The sequence below is a fragment of the Portunus trituberculatus genome, chromosome 37, assembly GCF_017591435.1.
Source record: "Portunus trituberculatus isolate SZX2019 chromosome 37, ASM1759143v1, whole genome shotgun sequence".
Taxonomy (NCBI): Eukaryota; Metazoa; Arthropoda; class Malacostraca; order Decapoda; family Portunidae; genus Portunus; species Portunus trituberculatus.
In genome coordinates this window covers 25135020-25151473 of record NC_059291.1, presented here as the reverse complement: position 1 = coordinate 25151473, position 16454 = coordinate 25135020, and the positions used below count along the sequence as shown (strand labels likewise).

General features: G+C 45.7%; 1 protein-coding gene across 2 annotated transcripts in view; it reads left to right on the top strand.

The window, feature by feature from the left end:
- Positions 1 to 11121, top strand: part of LOC123514035 — a 362471-nt gene extending 351350 nt beyond the window's left edge. For both annotated transcript variants that reach the window (XM_045271614.1, XM_045271613.1), the window contains exons 16-18: positions 2837 to 3384; positions 3859 to 4649; positions 10996 to 11121. In XM_045271614.1, coding sequence (XP_045127549.1) covers positions 2837 to 3384; positions 3859 to 4527 — 1217 coding nt within the window. In that variant the 3' untranslated portion in view covers positions 4528 to 4649; positions 10996 to 11121. The remainder of the gene's footprint in view (positions 1 to 2836; positions 3385 to 3858; positions 4650 to 10995) is intronic.
- The last annotated feature ends 5333 nt before the right edge of the window (positions 11122 to 16454 follow it).

Below are 16454 nucleotides of genomic sequence, written 5' to 3'. Positions count from 1 at the left end.
TTTTCAAAATGGCGAGAAATTTTAAGCGGTGTACCACAGAGATTTGTGCTCGGCCCTGTTCTTTTCCTTATTTATGTTAATGATATCGATGAGAGCCTCACCTGTAAAGTATCTAAGTTTGCTGATGATACTAAAATAATGAATAAAGTAGTCACGTCAGAAGATAAAAGAAAACTACAATCAGATCTCGACCGCTTAGCCACTTGGTCAGACAAGTGGCAGATGAGCTTCAATGTAGATAAATGTAAAGTGTTGCACATTGGTAGCAATAATGATTAATTAAAACAGCAAACAAATTGGTTGGGTTTATCGGTAGGACTTTTCAATTCAAATCAGGAGTAATTCTCACATTGTTTAATGCGCTCGTCCTACCTCATCTTGAGTACTGTGTGCAGTTCTGGTCACCCCATTATAGAAAAGATATAGACAACCTGGAGAGAGTCCAAAGAAGAGTCACCAAGTTGATCCAACTACTGCGAAACAAGCCTTACGAGGAGCGCTTGAGGGAACTCAACGTATTCAGTTCAGAGAAGCGGCGAATGCAAGGAGATTTAATTGAACTACTTAAAATGTTCCGGGGCTTTGATAACGTAAATGTAAACAACTATCTCACCATTGACAGCTCCAACACCACTAGAAATAATGGTTACAAGATTACAGGTAAACGCTTCAGATAAGGTGAGGCTAAACATTATTTCTTCAATAGAATTGTAAATGTCTGGAACTCTCTCCCAGCACATGTTGTCCGTAGCAATACAATAGAAACTTTTAAAAAAGGTTGGACATTCACCTCGCATTAACCCCTCAAGTGACGTACTTTGCGCCTACATAAGATATCCTTTTCTTTGTTTTTAGTTACTGTACTAGATAGTGTCACTTCTCTTTCAATCTTTCCTATCACATCTTTGACTTTCTCTCTCCCTGTGGCCTCTTTTTCTTCTTCCTTGAACCCTGATGTCCTTCAGCCTCTAACTCGTAGAATCTGTAGTGGTAGCATAGGCACACAGACAGCCTCGTTAGGCCCAGTAGGGCTGTTGCTGTCTGTTCCTTCCTTTGTATTCCTTTGTATTCCTCCTCCTCCTCAGACAATTACTGGACAATTTATTGCATTAATTTCAGAACTACTGTGGCGCTGAAGCAATCATTGGGAAGCTGTTAAGAAAAATAGCTTATAATCAGACATACCAACCTGTGTTTTTCTATTTCCTTTTTACTTACTTTTCTTTTTTTTTCTTAATTCTGAGGCGAGACTCGATATTGCACTGCACTTGTGTTGTGTTTTGTGTGTTTATTAGGTGGCGGTGTGTGTGTGTGTGTGTGTGTGTGTGTGTGTGTGTGTGTGTGTGTGTGTGTGTGTTGTAGTGGGTTGATATGATATATAGTGTATGTTTGCTTTCATTCGTCTCTCTCTCTCTCTCTCTCTCTCTCTCTCTCTCTCTCTCTCTCTCTCTCTCTCTCTCTCTCTCTCTCTCTCTCTCTCTCTCTCTCTCTCTCTCTCTCTCTCTCTGTCTCTGTGTGTGTGTGTGTGTGTGTGTGTGTGTGTGTGTGTGTGTGTGTGTGTGTGTGTGTGTGTGTGTGTGTGTGTGTGTGTGTGTGTGTGTGTGTGTGTGTGTGTATGTCTGTTTGTGTGTGTGTGTGTGTGTGTGTGTGTGTGTGTGTGTGTGTGTGTGTGTGTATGTGTTATGTAACATTTACTTTCGTTCGTTGTACGTTTTCTGTTTCAGAATAGTATATTTTTTTTAGCATTGTAAGTTTAGTACGTTGTGTGCGTCTAGGTGGTAGTAGTAGCAGCAGTAGTAGTAGTAGTAGTAGTAGTAGTAGTAGTAGTAGTAGTTGTTGTTGTTGTTGTTGTTGTTGTTGTTGTTGTTGTGGTTGTGGTTGTGGTTGTTGTTGTTGTTGTTGTTGTTGTTGTTGTTGTTGTTGTCGGAGGAGGAGAAGGAGAAACAGGAGAAGCAGCAGTATAAATAATAACAAAAATAAACTTTAATTACGTTCATGATGTCGTATTTCTTTTTTTTTTTTTTTATCTCCATCCCTTACTCTTCATTTCAAACACCTTCTAGCGATGCATCAAGGTGCCTCAATGTTTTCCTTTTCCTCTCTTTCTCTTTTTCTTTTTCCTTGTTTATTTTTTTATCCTGAAGCATTTCTGGAGGTGGGTGGATGTGATGTGGCTGGTGTGTTGAGTGAAGGTTATTGAAAATTTTTCACCCCATTCTTCACCAGTCCGTGTTACTTTTAATTAGGTTATCCATTTGATTTGCATTTCATAACATTCTTTTTCTATTCCTTGCACTTGGCAATCGCAGGCCCGTTTTCTATTATTCAGGCAAGCGAGGTGGTGCTGTGTTTTCTTTATAACATCTTGATTGGCTCTCGTGTCTGCCAATCAGGAGCCTCGACGCTGCCTGGATTATGCACAAGCGAGGATTTTTATTGGTTCTTGCTCGGTAAAGTGTAAACAGCCTACGTTCGTGTGTGTGTGTGTGTGTGTGTGTGTGTGTGTGTGTGTCGTCAGTCTGTAATTTTGTTCTTTAATGTGACTTAATTACAAGTTCAGGGGTGAGGCAGACCGTGCTATAAAGTTTCGTCTCTCCATGTATATTTTAATTCACCGGCTAATTAGTTTGGGAGAATGGTAGTTACTTTGCCTTCTTTATATACCCTCTCTCTCTCTCTCTCTCTCTCTCTCTCTCTCTCTCTCTCTCTCTCTCTCTCTCTCTCTCTCTCTCTCTCTCTCTCTCTCTCTCTCTCTCTCTCTCTCTCTCTCTCTCTCTCTCTCTCTCTCTCTCTGTCTGTCTGTTTGTCTCACACTTTCCCCATTTTTCCTCTCCAGACAAAGCAGTGGAGGCCTCGGGTGGCGGGTCCACGGGGAGACTGCCGACCTTGAATGAAAACTCCTCACTGGGAGACACAACAGCCGGAGGGAGTGGGAGCGGAGGGGCTGAGTCGTCCCCTTGTGACAGCCAGCGGAACAGCGGGGCGTGCAGCACCTCTACCCCGACCCTCAGCCAGAAGACGGTGTGCAGCGGCGACAATTCCTCCCCGGCGGAGAGCAGCAGAGCTCTGGGCGGCGACAGCAGTTCCTCCCTGACCAGTAGTCTGAAGACAGTGTGTAGCGTGGGCACCTCCACTCCCACGGACGGCATGAAGTCCAGGGACAGCACCTCCTCCCCTTCGCAGTCCCCGGCAACTGTGGGGCGCGGCCTGAGCAGTGGTGGTGGTGGCAGCAGTAGTAGCAACAGTAGTAGGAGGACTGCAGTGATCACTTACAGGCCCTCTCCCCCGTCTGGAGGCCCCTGCAGGAGAACGACGATGGGGAGGGGCGGAGGGCAGCGGCCCATGAGTGCTGTGGCGGATCTCGGTGTTGGCAGCCTTAGGAAGGTGGGTTGAGGTATTGAGGTTGGTGGGCGATGATGGGCTGTGTATGGTGAATGGACGTGGGCATGAATGGGATGTGAATTTAACCAAAGCACTGCGTGTACGTGACGTGAACGTGACGTGTGCTTAGCCTGAAGGGAGCGTGAAGGAAGCACGGCGGGTCAGTCTATGCTGTCCTCACAGAACTCATCAACCTGAGTGAGTCATTTGCACGTCGTGTGTCTGGCAGCGATACTTTACTTCTATTTCGTAATTAGTGAAACAGATGATTAAAGATATTATTGCCTATGTAATTTCCAGATCATTAGGACTGTACTAAATTGAAGCATTAATTCAGGAATACTTAATTAAATTTTAAGGCATTCCAATTCTCTCTCTCTCTCTCTCTCTCTCTCTCTCTCTCTCTCTCTCTCTCTCTCTCTCTCTCTCTCTCTCTCTCTCTTTCTCTCTCTTAATTTGCCGTGTCCCTTCACACAGTCCTTCCTGCTGAACGGGGAGGAGGAAGAAGAGGATTACCACGGAAAAGCCAGTCCGGAAGAAAGGATCAGGAGGAGGAGACACACTCTGGCCGAGGAGGAAGAAGCCGCGGAAGAAAGGAGAAGGAGGAGGAGGGCGGCCGGGGTAAGATTCAGCTTTACCCCGGGGGAGATGGCGGAGGAGGATGGGCTTGGAGTAGCCTACCACGGGGCCAAAGGAAGCTACCTGCTAAGAGAGCTGAAGGGCTACCCAGGCACCCTGCCGCGCCGCGCTCCCAGAGACGCCTTGCCTCAGCCTCCCAGGGGACACTTTGGATCTAGGGAGGTGCTCGATTTGTCTGGGTCAGACCGTGGATCAGGAGAGTTTGTACCCTACCCCAGGCCACTGTACAGCTCCAGAGACGTGTTTGGTGGCTCCGGAGTACGCCTCAGGGAAGACAGCTACGCTGAGTTTTACCCACACGGCCATCGCGAGGCTCCAGGCCGCGCGGGGGTGAGAGTTCAGTTGTCTGGACGTGCCCAGCTTCACAGGGGCTCCAGGCATTCTCTCGGACACGGAGCGTCAGTCGGAGAGCTGAGGAGCGCCGGGTCCATCCAGCGTCGGGGCAGCTGGGCCTCTCTGCACTACCCCGTGGACCAGCTGATCAAGGCTGCCGAGACGGTGGTGTGAGACCGTCCGGCAGGCTGTCATTATTGTTAATATTGCTGCTGCTGCTGCTGCTGCTGCCTATGCTGCTGCTGCTGCTGTTGCCGCCGCCTATGCTGTGCTATCTTCTGTTTATTGCTGTTCAGGTGAGTAACGGGGACGATGTGGCTGCGAAGCCAGAGGGAGATTGCAGGAGTAAGACACTAAGTGGCACTGGTGGTGATGGAGGGTAGCGCCGAGTGTCGGTGGCGTTGAGAATGATGGTGGTGTCGAAGCAGCGGTGTCAGTTGTGTTGATAGCTGTGGTAGTGTGCTGAAAGCAGTGAATGAGCCAGCGGCAGTGATGGTAGTGGTGGTGGTGATGGTGGTGGCCTAGCTCGTCATAGAGGTGGTGGGAGCGGTGGATAGTGTGCCGTAATGAGGACCAGCGTGGCGGAGCTGGCGGTGGAGCGGTGGTGCTGATGATGGTGGTGGAGGCACGACTGTTTACAACGGCATGGGTGGAGCCGGTAAGGGGGAGGAACGACACGGGGCGGGGGTATGAGGGTCGGCAATAATCAGCGTGCGTGAACGGCGGCGCAGAGTGATGAGATGGCGTGATGATTGTGGCTAAATAGTTGTCGCGGTGGCGGTGGTGCGGCCCGCCGTAATGGTGCGTCAACCCGTGTGGGGAAATATTTTAGGCCTAACGCGTCCATAAACACAACGGGCGAGCGAGGGAATTTTAGCAGAATAAACATTTGGGATCGATGTTTATAGATCCATATTTTTTGAGAGAGTTATGGTTTTGTAGCATCTCCCTGCTGGCCGGTTTGGTTCGCTACGGTCTAGATTTATTCATTTTCTAGTCACTATCATTTTATTCTCTCTCTCTCTCTCTCTCTCTCTCTCTCTCTCTCTCTCTCTCTCTCTCTCTCTCTCTCTCTCTCTCTCTCGTGTGTGTGTGTGTGTGTGTGTGTGTGTGTGTTGCAGTTCACACACAACGTTACTTCGTCACCATGAATATGCGTATGTACATATGAACGTATGTTATGTGTATGCTTAAGTCGTGTGTGTGTGTGTGTGTGTGTGTGTGTGTGTGTGTGTGTGTGTGTGTGTGTGTGAGACTATGTGTCAGTACTCGTGCACTAATATGTATGCATCACCACGTTCTCTCTTATTTACATATATCTATTTTCATACTGCATCTGCTTCTCCTCCCCAACATCTGTCCTACTCTCCCTTCACACCTCCACCACACCTCCTGTCACACCTCCCCCCACACCTCCACCCACATCTCGCTTCCTCCACGTGTCCTCTCCTCTTGCCTCCGACAGCCAACACTGCCTCACGTCTCCTTTTCCCTCCTCCTCCATCTCACTATGACTTCCTCAACCTCTCCGTCACCGTCCTTTCCTCCTTAACACTTTCCCTTCCCTCTTACTCCCTCTCCCCGACTACCACTCCTCCGCTCCATCTTTCCCTCCCTCCCTCTCTCCACACTTCTTTCCCACCTCTCCACCATAACGGTACTTAAGTGAAGGTAATGATAGCCGCAAGTAATTTAGGTTTTCTGTTCCTTTTGTTCTTTTTTTTCTATTTCCAGATAAACTCTTTGAATTTAGTGTTTCTCTCAAAAGTCATATTTATGTATAGGATTTTTGATTTGCACATTTCTGATCTGTTCTTTAGTGTGTGTGTGTGTGTGTGTGTGTGTGTGTGTGTGTGTGTGTGTGTTTCACTGTTTGATCTGCTGCAGTCTCTGACGAGACAGCCAGACGTTACCCTACGGAACGAGCTCAGAGCTCATTATTTCCGATCTTCGGATAGGCCTGAGACCAGGCACACACCACACACCGGGACAACAAGGTCACAACTCCTCGATTTACATCCCGTACCTACTCACTGCTAGGTGAACAGGGGCTACACGTGAAAGGAGACATACCCAAATATCTCCACCCGGCCGGGGAATCGAACCCCGATCCTCTGGCTTGTGAAGCCAGCGCTCTAACCACTGAGCTACCGGGTGTGTGTGTGTGTGTGTGTGTGTGTGTGTGTGTGTGTGTGTGTGTGTGTGTGTGTGCGTGTGCGTGTGTGCGTGTGTGTGTCTGTGTGTGTGTGTGTGTGTGTGTGTGTGTGTGTGTGTGTGTGTTAAAGGGGGGAAGGGTAGCCAGTGTGCGTAGGTACGTAGTTCTAATTGTGTACCTACACCTACGTAAGTAATTGCCACGGAGTCATTCTTTCCTCGGTACCGTACATTCTCATTCCATTTCCTGCACATGCAACACAACACAAGGCTGGATTTCTGGGAATAATCACTGTCCACGCACTGACCTCCCCCTACCCGCCAGCCACCCGGCGTCACCTCCCATCCCTGTATCCCACCACTCCCCACCGCCACTGTCCTGCTCTCTCCCTCCCTTCACTGCCATGATCTACTACCTTGCAACAAAACTTTATCCTCCTCCTCCTCCTCCTCGTCCTCCTCCTCCTCCTCTTCCTCCTCCTCCTCCTCCTCCTCGTCCTCCTCCTCCTCCTCGTCCTCTTCCTCCTCCTCCTCCTCCTCCTCCTCCTCCTCCAAACCCAGCGGAGCTAATCAATAGGTAGTGATGTCACCTGTAATATATGTACTGCACCTGTGAAAGATGACAAAGCTTCGTTGTGACGTGATTGTCTGTGTGTGTGTGTGTGTGTGTGTGTGTGTGTGTGTGTGTGTGTGTGTGTCTGTCCGTCTGTCTCTGTCTGTTTTTCTGTTTATCATTTTGTCTGTCATTCTGTCTTTCCGTCTCCGTCTCTCCGACTCCGTCTCTCTGTCTCTCTCTCTCTCTCTCTCTCTCTCTCTCTCTCTCTCTCTCTCTCTCTCTCTCTCTCTCTCTCTCTCTCTCTCTCTCTCTCTCTCTCTCTCTCTCTCTCTCTCTCTCTCTCTCTCTCTCTCTCTCTCTCTCTCTCTCTCTCTCTCTCTCTCTCTCTCTCTCAGCACTAGAAAGTATTAGGATTAATTAAAATATGTCTTCCTTCATACCGTCCCACCCCTCTTTCTCTCTCTCTCTCTCTCTCTCTCTCTCTCTCTCTCTCTCTCTCTCTCTCTCTCTCTCTCTCTCTCTCTCTCTCTCTCTCTCTCTCTCTCTCTCTCTCTCTCTTATGGTTGCTTAAAGGTGAAAAGAGATCACGGGCTTTTGACCTCATTTGACCTATCTATGTGCCTCTTAATCACCACGACCACCACCACCGCCGCCAGCACCAGTACCGCCGCTTCTTCCACCATCTCCGTCACCGCCTCTTGTTGTAGATAGATTTAAATGGCTAGTATTGTTATTTTACTCTCTCTCTCTCTCTCTCTCTCTCTCTCTCTCTCTCTCTCTCTCTCTCTCTCTCTCTCTCTCTCTCTCTCTCTCTCTCTCTCTCTCTCTCTCTCTCTCTCTCTCTCTCTCTCTCTCTCTCTCTCTCTCTCTCTCTCTCTCTCTCTCTCTCTCTCTCTCTCTCTCTCTCTCTCTCTCTCTCTCTCTCTCTCTCTCTCTCTCTCTCTCTCTCTCTCTCTCTCTCTCTCTCTCTTTATTTACACAAATCAATACACAGTTAAAGAACATATTACAAAATATTTTATATATCACTTTACAGGCTAAAGGGAACATTTTTAGTGCTTCCTGTCTAAAAGCCTAACTCTAAATGTTCCTCTGGTACTTATGGCAACCAGACGTTCATTCATTCCTTGAATTGCTGCAGATTCATTCTACTGAGCTCTATCCGTGCAGCAATTAAGGTGTTTCACAGTTTACCATAATGATGGACGTACTGGCGTTGATGGTGCCAAGTACGGCATCGACACTGAAATAATTCAACAGGCATTAAAGTGACAGCCCGGGTGGTCACTTGTGCCCGCCGCAGGGGCTGGCGGAGAGCTTGGAGATGCGGGATTCGCTGTTGCTGTATTTTGTACATCACAGCTAGGCCCGCTACGTCCCTGCGATGCTGAAGGGAGTGGAGCTTTGGCTCATTTCTGGCCCCACTGTCCTTTATGAGCCTCACTGCCCGAGCCTGTACCCTGTCCAACAGGGAAAGATGCCTGCTCGCCGCTCCTCCCCAAGCAAGACACGAGTACTCCAGGGAGGAACGAACTTGAGCCTTGTACAATATCTCCAGGCCTTTGTCGTCAAGGAGCCACGACATCCTCCTGAGTGACGCCAGCTTACCCGAGGCCTCCCTGGCTAGACGCTCTATGTGGTGCCTGAAGGTCAGCGCAAAGTCATATGTGACCCCCAGTACATCCATCTCGTCTTGCCGCCGTATAGTTTGCCCCTCAAGGCTGAGCTGAAGGGGCGTCCTCGACCTTGAGATGATTGTCATTTGTGTTTTGTTTGGGGCAAATTTTACTTGCCACTTGCTGCCCCACGACACAATGCGGTTCAGGGTAACGTTCATGTGGTCGGCCGTGGCAGTCTCCTCCCCTGAGCTGAAGCTCTGAGCCAGCGTGAGGTCATCAGCATAAGCTCTTACACTGGGGATTAAGTGCAGGAGGTCGTTTATGTAGATGTTCCAGAGCAGGGGGCCGAGACAGCTTCCATGAGGAACACCTGCTCTTACTGCATGCTGTTCAGACTCTTGGCCATCAATGACTACTTTGAGATTCCTCTCTCTCAAGTAATCTCCAAACAGCAACAAGATGGGCCCATCCACACCTGCAGCACGGAGCTTTGCAAGGAGGCCTGCAGGCCACACCTTGTCAAAAGCCCCTTTGATGTCAAGGGCAACAACTGCAGTGGCCTTGCCTGCGTCCAGAGCAGCACTCCATTCCGAGGTGAGCAGCAGGTGAAGGTCAGCGGCTGATCTGCCCAGCCTGAACCCAAACTGCCGACTACACAGTAGGTGGTGCTTCTCAAGGTGCTCTGTGACTCTTGAGGCCACTATGGACTCGAGCACCTTGCTGAGCACAGGCAGCAGGGACATCGGACGATAGTTTTTTGCCACTGTTCTTTCATTTTTCTTGTGTACTGGCACAACACTAGCCACTTTCCAGATACTTGGCCACCTGCTGGTCCATAAGCACTGATTGAATATCGTAGAGAGTGGGTGAGCCAGCTCATCAGCACACTGGCGAAGAAGGCGTGGGCTAATGTTATCAGGGCCCACTGCTTTTGTCACATCAAGGTTTGAGAGCACTGCCTTCACTTCCACTTCATTCGTTGTGGCACATGATAATTTTTCTTTCACTATGTTTGGTAGTGGGGGTGGAGATCTTTTAGGGTCGGAGACGCACATCTTATCAGTGAAGTGCTTGGCCAGGAGGTTTGCTTTATCTCAGGCAGACTTAGCTATTGTGCCGTCATCCCGGTGGAGGGGAGGAATGGTGTTCTCCCTAGACACACCTTGTTACTCCTTAATAAGACTCCACACCAGCATTTGGACCCCACCTGGCCACCCCGCAACTTCCTCTTGAGATCTGTCACCCATTGGTTAGAAGCCCAGTCTTGAGTAGCCTTCATGTGGTCAGTTGCCTCCCTGTGTCGCTGCCTATTCCAGGCTGTGGAATGCCTCTTAAAGGCGAGCCAGGCACGGTACTTTGCGTCGGAGGCAGCTCGACATTCTGGCCCAAACCAGGGTTGGTCTGATGCTTTGGTTTGGTGTGTGGAGTGGGGCACCCAGCGGTCCTGCAGGGTGTGAAGCAGCTCGGTAAACTGCCCCACCTGCTGGTCAGTGTCTCCACTCACACACACACACTCACACACACACACTCACACACACACACACACACACACACACACACACACACACACACACACACACACACACACACACACACACACACACACACACACACACACACACACACACACACACTCTCTCTCTCTCTCTCTCTCTCTCTCTCTCTCTCTCTCTCTCTCTCTCTCTCTCTCTCTCTCTCTCTCTCTCTCTCTCTCTCTCTCTCTCTCTCTCTCTCTCTCTCTCTCTCTCTCTCTCTCTACCCCTTGATGTCACCGCTGAGGCAGGTGTGTGTGTGTGTGTGTGTGGGTCTTTAGCCATCCAGTGGCGGTAATAATGATGGTAATAGTAATAATGATGACAACATTGCTAATTATGATAATGATTATTCATATTATGTGCATGGATAACGTTGGCAATATTAATATGTATGTATGTATACAGTATATGTATATGTGAGTTGGAAATCGCATGGTGTGTTATGTGTGTCTTACTAACTCACCAATCCCCAAAACACATTTGCACTCACAACACAACGATCACCACAGCAAACTTTTCACCACAGCAAACCTACATACCACCACAACACAATTCCCCGACAAACCTATCCACACAACACATACACTCCTATCATCACAACACACTTCTCGCACCACACCTGTCCTCACCACATCTTTTTCACCGCACCTGCCCAACAACACAGCTTCCTAACATACCCATCCCCATAGCACATCTACCTCAAAAATACCTGCCCACAACACACCTGTTCCTGTCTCGTCGCACACTAATGCCTCGTGGTCTCCTCCTCCTCCCGCAGACTGTCAGGTCAACACGTCGCTGCTTTGGTCTTCTGTCCGTGGTGTTCCTCCTTCTTTCCTCCAGCTTCTCTTTCCCTTATTTAACGATGATACTAACAATACTAATAAAAAAAATAGTTGGCATAACCTTGTATCTCATTTAATGTCCTGTCGTAGTTGTAGTAGTGTTTGTAGTGAATGTAGTAGTGTAGTAGTGGTTGTGGTGGTGGTTATTGTTTTGGTGGTGGTAGTAACAGCAGTGATAATATACGTTTGGCCTTTAGATTACTTATTTTTTATGTGCAACTGATAAATTACTGGCGTGGAATTGCAATTTAATTTATTAGCGCGCAGAAAAGACAGGGTGTAAAAAAATAACAGCGTTAAAAGTGCGTTAATTGAGTCATCGCCATTAATTACTTCTTGTAACACGGCAGCAAATTCAGGCCATCAATTATGCGTGCACGTGAGGTGAACACGGTGGCAACACTCGGTAATGAGAACACCTTCGACGCCTCCTTCAGCTTGCCTTCGCCAGGCTACACTGTAAGATAATAAGGCCATCACTTCCACAATCTCCAGCGTCCTTGACTGCTCTCCTGAACTATAGCTGGTAAATCAGAGATCGTTCGTTTATCCTCTCCCGTGCGGGCGGCGCCATGACAGGCTGGAACTATGAGAAATGCCGAAAACACGACGTCAATATTGCCCGAAGCGTCACATTTCACACTTGGCTGAGGCAGGAGGTGGAGGTGCGGGCGAGGCTCTCTAGTGGGCGGGCCGTGAAGGTGGGCCACGAGGCTCCTCCTAGCGGCAGCCAACTCGGCGTGACGGGTCCTACAGCTTTATGGGACGCCCAACCCAAGGCTATAGCGAGGGTGAAACATACCAAATCCTTGCCACCCTCACCCTTCCTCCACACACCACTCGAGGACCTGTGGCCTCACAGATGCCAGCACCAGAAAATATCAAGTGTCAGACACCCACAAGCAAATTCGCCCCACTCCTTGGCCTTGCAGGTCACGAGATCAAAACTCCGCACGCACACACACACACACACACACACACACACACACACACACACACACACACACACACACACACACACACACACACTAACTGCTGGGTCAGTAACATGCGAAGTGACCAAATAAAAAATACCTAAAACAGGTAGGAGCAAACTCTGAGGCTCAGAAGACCTCACAAACCGCAGTCCGGGACCTGCTGTTCAGTGGTCGTTGAGAGCTGTCAAATGATAAAGAAAAATTGTTGAAAACTCATTCCTGTCTTTGTAACGTAAGGAAGTCAGCTGACGAAATATTAATGTACCGTAAGCCCACCAGGACAGGCCATTGGATTAGTTATTTTGGAGAGGATTGAATAGAAAGTGTAAAAGAAAAATCATGGTGACATGGAGATCACCATGAATATTACCAAAGTTGTTGTTGTACTGTGAAAGCAAGAGTCACTAGCTGATAAAACCAAAAGTTCCCAATACTTGCATGGGGGAACTTGTTGCCTCATAGAACCTATACGTTAGAACTATAAGGACTGTGTGGACACTGGAAGCGACAACGTCACAAATGATGAAATATTTTAGTGGTAGTTGTCTGCTATTTCAGTGTTGCGAATGTCATTAAGTCAAAAGATCTGAAGTTCCAAGCATATCCGAGGCGGGAACAGCGTTACACACGAATATGGAAAATTCAAGGATGCTAAAACTTGCAGATGCACACCTTTGGCTGTATTGTGGTGATGGTGGTGGTGGTGGTGGTGGTTGTGGTGGTGGTAATCAAACATGGTGCAGAAGACTCTGAGATACGGAATCATAACCAGCTGCCCAATTTTTTTTCTTATTACTTTAGAAAACAAATCATCACCTGCTGCTTCGGTGAACACGTTTGAGGCTTTGAACAGCGCTTAGTGGCCGAGCGAGTCTGCAAAGACTTAAGAAATTCCAAAAGATTACTTGTGGCCTGTGATATTACACATGATCAATGAAATTAGAGATACAGGAAGAAGAGGATTAATATTTGTAAAAATGAGCGATGTTAGGACAGCACAGGATATGTAAGTGAGGATCACCATGATGTTGTAGGACCCCGTGCACCTTCCAGGCCAAGGGAGCGGATTGCAATCCTGCAAACGCTTCGAAATTAAGGAATAGCATCCATGCCAGGTAACAGTTCACAAATGTTAATTTCAATATTACTCGTCAGGAGCCACCGTGGTAATTCTAATAATCTATGGAAACCAGACCTAAAACAAAAACAAAAAAAATAGACATCGGAATGGAGGTAGAAAAAGCGTAAAGGTCAAGATGACTTGTGTCCTTTAATCCATCAAAGAGAATGAATAGCTAACTGGATTTCCTGCTGAATTAAAGCGTGTGATTTGAGAAAAGAACAGCAAAGAAAACTTAACGTTGTGAAATAGCTTTTGAAAATAAGATATTGTAAGAGTATTAGAGAAACTGAAAAGCAACTAAAGCATCTACTAAAAGGACTTTGAAAAGTCAAAAATACATAAATGAATAGATAAAATCAGAGTCGAGAACGTGGGAAAAGATTATGTCAAAAGAAAGTGGATTTGGGACTTATGAATTTACAATGATAGGAATGGGGAAGAAGTAAAACTATTAGCAAAAAAAATATTTAATAAAGGAATAAAATAAAACAAAAAAGACACGATGGGGAAGGAAAAGAAAATTTAAAAGAACACTAGGCAGAGAGAACGTGATGAAACATTGCGAAAGGAACAGTAAATAAATATGTAACTAGAGAAACAGAATTAGTAGGAAAAGATATAAATTTAGACTTAAAGTAAATGTTGAGGAAGACTGATGAATGAGTTAAAAAAAAAAAAGAGAAAGAAAACTGAGAAAGTGAGAAATGGCTTACATGAAACAAATGGAGGAATGATATCAATAAAGATTAAATTATTGTTGTGCATGAATTTGTTGATCAACGAATGGCGTGCAGGAATTAAAGAACACAATAACAGAAGCAATAAGTAAAGATGTGCAGATGGAAATGCAGAGGAAATAGAGGAAATGAGTCAGCACGAAAACAAAAGGATAAAAGAAAAAAAACGTTGTTCTTGTTATTTATTGCAACATGGAGAGACTTATTGCCAGTGAAGCAGGACGGAGTGATTATTTTAATTAAGAAAACGCTGGTAGTATTACTAAGTCCGAGAGAAAGTCAAGCAGTCAGTGTGTTTACTCATACCAATTCCAACAGAAAACTATTTGCAATATTTGAAAAGAGGGTCGTTTAATTGATGAATTGATTAATGGAAGGATTCGTTCACCAATTGAGTGAGGGGTTGATGGACTGATGGGTTGATTAATTGAATGAATGACTTCGCAACCACAACAGAATCACATAGCGCTGCTCTAAAGAAACACAATCAAGGAAGGAGTGGTGAAGAAATGGTGCCGTTGCTGAACACAAAAAAAAAAAAAAAAAACGAAAGCCTAGCAAGTATCTTGCTAACTTATGAATTAAGGCAGTAGTGGAGGGGAAGGAAGGTCGCAGAGCGTAAAGCAGATGCAGCGGAACATTCTCTCACTCTCTGCCACCACTCCACCACACAATGAATACCGAAAAGAAAAACATAAACGCGATGAACTGAGAATTAATCCTTTAATGTGTTCCAGAAACATCCAGCAAAGAGAAAAATGGATAAGTACCAGCTGGTGCTTTCGCTTGTAAACTGTTGTCTTGGAAACTGATGGCTACTGGAAACTCGCAGTGTGGAGTCATGGAATAGTTTTTAGTATGAGTTTGTAGTGGGGGTGACTCACGAATCCAGAGAACCATAGTAAAAAAAAAAAAATCAATACAAAGTGAGAAAGAAGATTCACCATCGTAGATTTTCACTTGACAGTCAGACTAGTACAGTACATGTCACTTTACTATGTGGCTAGATTGTGGTTGACTCACGAAAACCTTCAATGTAAAAAAAGGTACGTGAATGAGAAAGAAAAACTGCTGCAGGTGGACATGATCTACACTGTCCCGTACCAGCTGGCCAGGTAACTAACATTCATCCTACGAACGCCGTGCAATGAAGAATGTACATCCGAATGAGAGAGAGAGAGAGAGAGAGAGAGAGAGAGAGAGAGAGAGAGAGAGAGAGAGAGAGAGACAAGACAAAACAAGACAAGACAACACAAAACATCATGCCAAGCCATCATGCCAAGCCATCATGCCAAGCCAAGCCAAGCCGAGACGAGCCGAGCCGAGACGAGACGAGACGAGACAAAAACTACAGACTACACAGGTGATCTTCCCTAGAGAGCTGAATAGTGTAAAGCATCGTCCGCGTGAGTGAGGTCCCTCGGCCATGTCACAAGTGCTCCAGAGGGAACCAGTGTGGTGGTGGCAGCAGCAGCACTTATACCACTGGCACTAATAAGAAGGGAAAAGTTTTGATGTATCTCTAAGACTCTTTAGTTGAGTTGAGTTTTCTCGATCTTTTACATTCATCTTACACTTGTTCTAAATTCATTTCAGATTTTGTTTAAGATTTGTTTTAGGTTTTAGATTTATTTTTTATCTGTTTTACCAAAAGGCTATTTTTTCTTCAATACATATACTACTTTTAATCAAGCACCTGTATTCAACGGTTTTATATATATCTTTCATATGATATTATATCTCGGCAATATAATCATGCGTATATGTCTGCTCTACGCTTGGACCTTAGATTGAGAATATTCTAGAACCACTCAGCCCATACGTCCAGTGTTACGGGAGATGCAATACCAATTAATTAAGCAACATATCAAAGAAGAAATTTCAACTCATTGTTAAATAACGATAATGATAATAGTAATAATAATAATAATAATAATAATAATAATAACAATAATAATAATAATATCAATAATAATAATAATAATAATGATAATAATAATAATAATAAAAATAATGATGATAATGAAATGATAATAATAATAATAATAATAGTTAAAATAATAATAATAATAACAATAATGATAATAATAGTAATAATAATAATGATAATAATAATAATAATAATAATAATAATAATAATAACTGATAATAATGATAATGATGATGATAACAAAAGCAGTATTTGTAAGATTATATAAATTCCATTGTTGAAAATGAATAATTAAATGAGTGATATTAATTCTGGGATGTCACCGTTAATTACACGAATCAGGTCATTAATGGTGTACTTTGAGGATACTTTTTTTAGAGTTTTCGTACCTGGCGTCATGAAAAGTTTCCTGGCTATGCTGGAACCTGTGAGCTGTGAACTGTAAGCTGTGTAAGTTGTGCCCTGTGAGCACTAACCTGTGACCTGTGACCTGTAGCCTGTGACTTGTAACCTGTGAACTGTGACCTGTGACACGCCCTGTACTTAATTGTTGTTTGGATTCATTGTGGGTGTGTGTGGATGGGGGATGTTCTGCGTGTGTTGTGTTTGGCTCCCATGCTGAACT